The sequence below is a fragment of the Sesamum indicum genome, unplaced genomic scaffold (genome assembly GCF_000512975.1).
Source record: "Sesamum indicum cultivar Zhongzhi No. 13 unplaced genomic scaffold, S_indicum_v1.0 scaffold01372, whole genome shotgun sequence".
NCBI lineage: Eukaryota > Viridiplantae > Streptophyta > Magnoliopsida > Lamiales > Pedaliaceae > Sesamum > Sesamum indicum.
Window position 1 is genome coordinate 1 of NW_011628925.1, and position 1,312 is coordinate 1,312.

The 1,312-nt window shown below is 37.4% G+C and overlaps 1 protein-coding gene across 1 annotated transcript; it reads left to right on the plus strand.

Moving 5' to 3' along the window:
* Positions 1-461: 461 nt before the first annotated feature.
* Positions 462-1,289, plus strand: LOC105180360 (putative F-box/FBD/LRR-repeat protein At2g05300; the record flags this gene model as incomplete). Its single annotated transcript, XM_011104015.1, has 1 exon — positions 462-1,289. A coding segment is annotated over one exon (828 nt), but the record flags the coding sequence as incomplete, so codon positions are not given.
* Positions 1,290-1,312: the final 23 nt, after the last annotated feature.

The window sequence follows — 1,312 nt, forward strand, 5'->3', positions numbered from 1 at the left end:
TTTTTTGGAGACAAAAATATTGTCAAATCATGTTTGTTTTATATTATGTATATATATAAATGTATATATATCTATATTATATATAGAAAGTTGAAAAATAGAAAAACACGCAGATAATGTGTAAAAATATAAAAATAAACATTAAGTGTGTTTTATCTTGTCTCGGCTACGCGAGAATACAAATCCAAACAAAGCAAGAGTATTTTGGACAATATTGAGTATTGTTTGATTTTATCATATTGGTTAAATGCATACGTGCAGTATCTGTGCATTCATATTACTATTTGTTAAGAGATTCTTGCATTTGCTTTGTTAACATGTATTTGTGCATTTGCATTTGATCCACCTCAGAAACTCAAGATCATTGGACATTTCTTTTGAAGTAGTCTTAACATGTCTTTTGTGTACTTTTGTCTTATTTTATTATTGATTATGCTAAACAATTATTGTAATGATCACAGGAAGTAAAGGGCGAACGCTTGAGTACATCAACAATAGTGCGCATTATCGAAGGCGAATCCTCTTCTTCCAACAGGCGGCATCGTCCAGTCGTCAGAGGCACTGACAGGTTGAGCGCATTGCCGCAGCATATTCTGACCGAAATCTTGTCTCGCCTCTCAACAATTGAGGCTGCAAGGGTTAGCTTTAGTTCAAGAATTTTGACGACTACATGGCATTTGCTGCCAAATCTTGTTTTCGATTATAGTCAGTTCCCGGCTATGGTGAATAAGGCACATTCTTTCTTGAGATTCGTCGACTGGACTGTTGCTCACCATGATGAATCAGATGTTAAAATTTTTGAACTTCAGCTCGGGCCTACCACTTATTGCGAGGTTTCGATCAAGTACCAATGGGTGGAATTTGCCATACAACACAATGTGCAAAAGCTTGTTCTTCATGGAAGAGTTTGTGGGACTCAAAATCTAGCAGATTCCATCTTTTCATGTCGGTCCCTTGTAAAATTGGAGTTGTCTGTACATGAAATTGTCTTATCTTGGCCTGAAACTATTCAGCTTCCAAACCTCAAGAAACTAAAGCTGAAATTCTTGCTTCTGCCAGAGATGATCACCAGCCAAGATTTGTTCTCAAATTTCCCTGCACTTGAAAAACTCTCCATGTTCTTCTGCAACGTTGCGTCCCTCAATGTTTTTTCTATTTCATCTTCAAGATTAACGGAGTTCACGATGTCTGCCTGTCTAGGGATTGAAAGCTGCTCGATCAGGCTCCAGACTCCATCTCTATCTAAATTCATATACACCAGTTGGGATCCAAGGGAAAGTGTGCTGCAAGTGTCTCCATGTGCATTTTCATT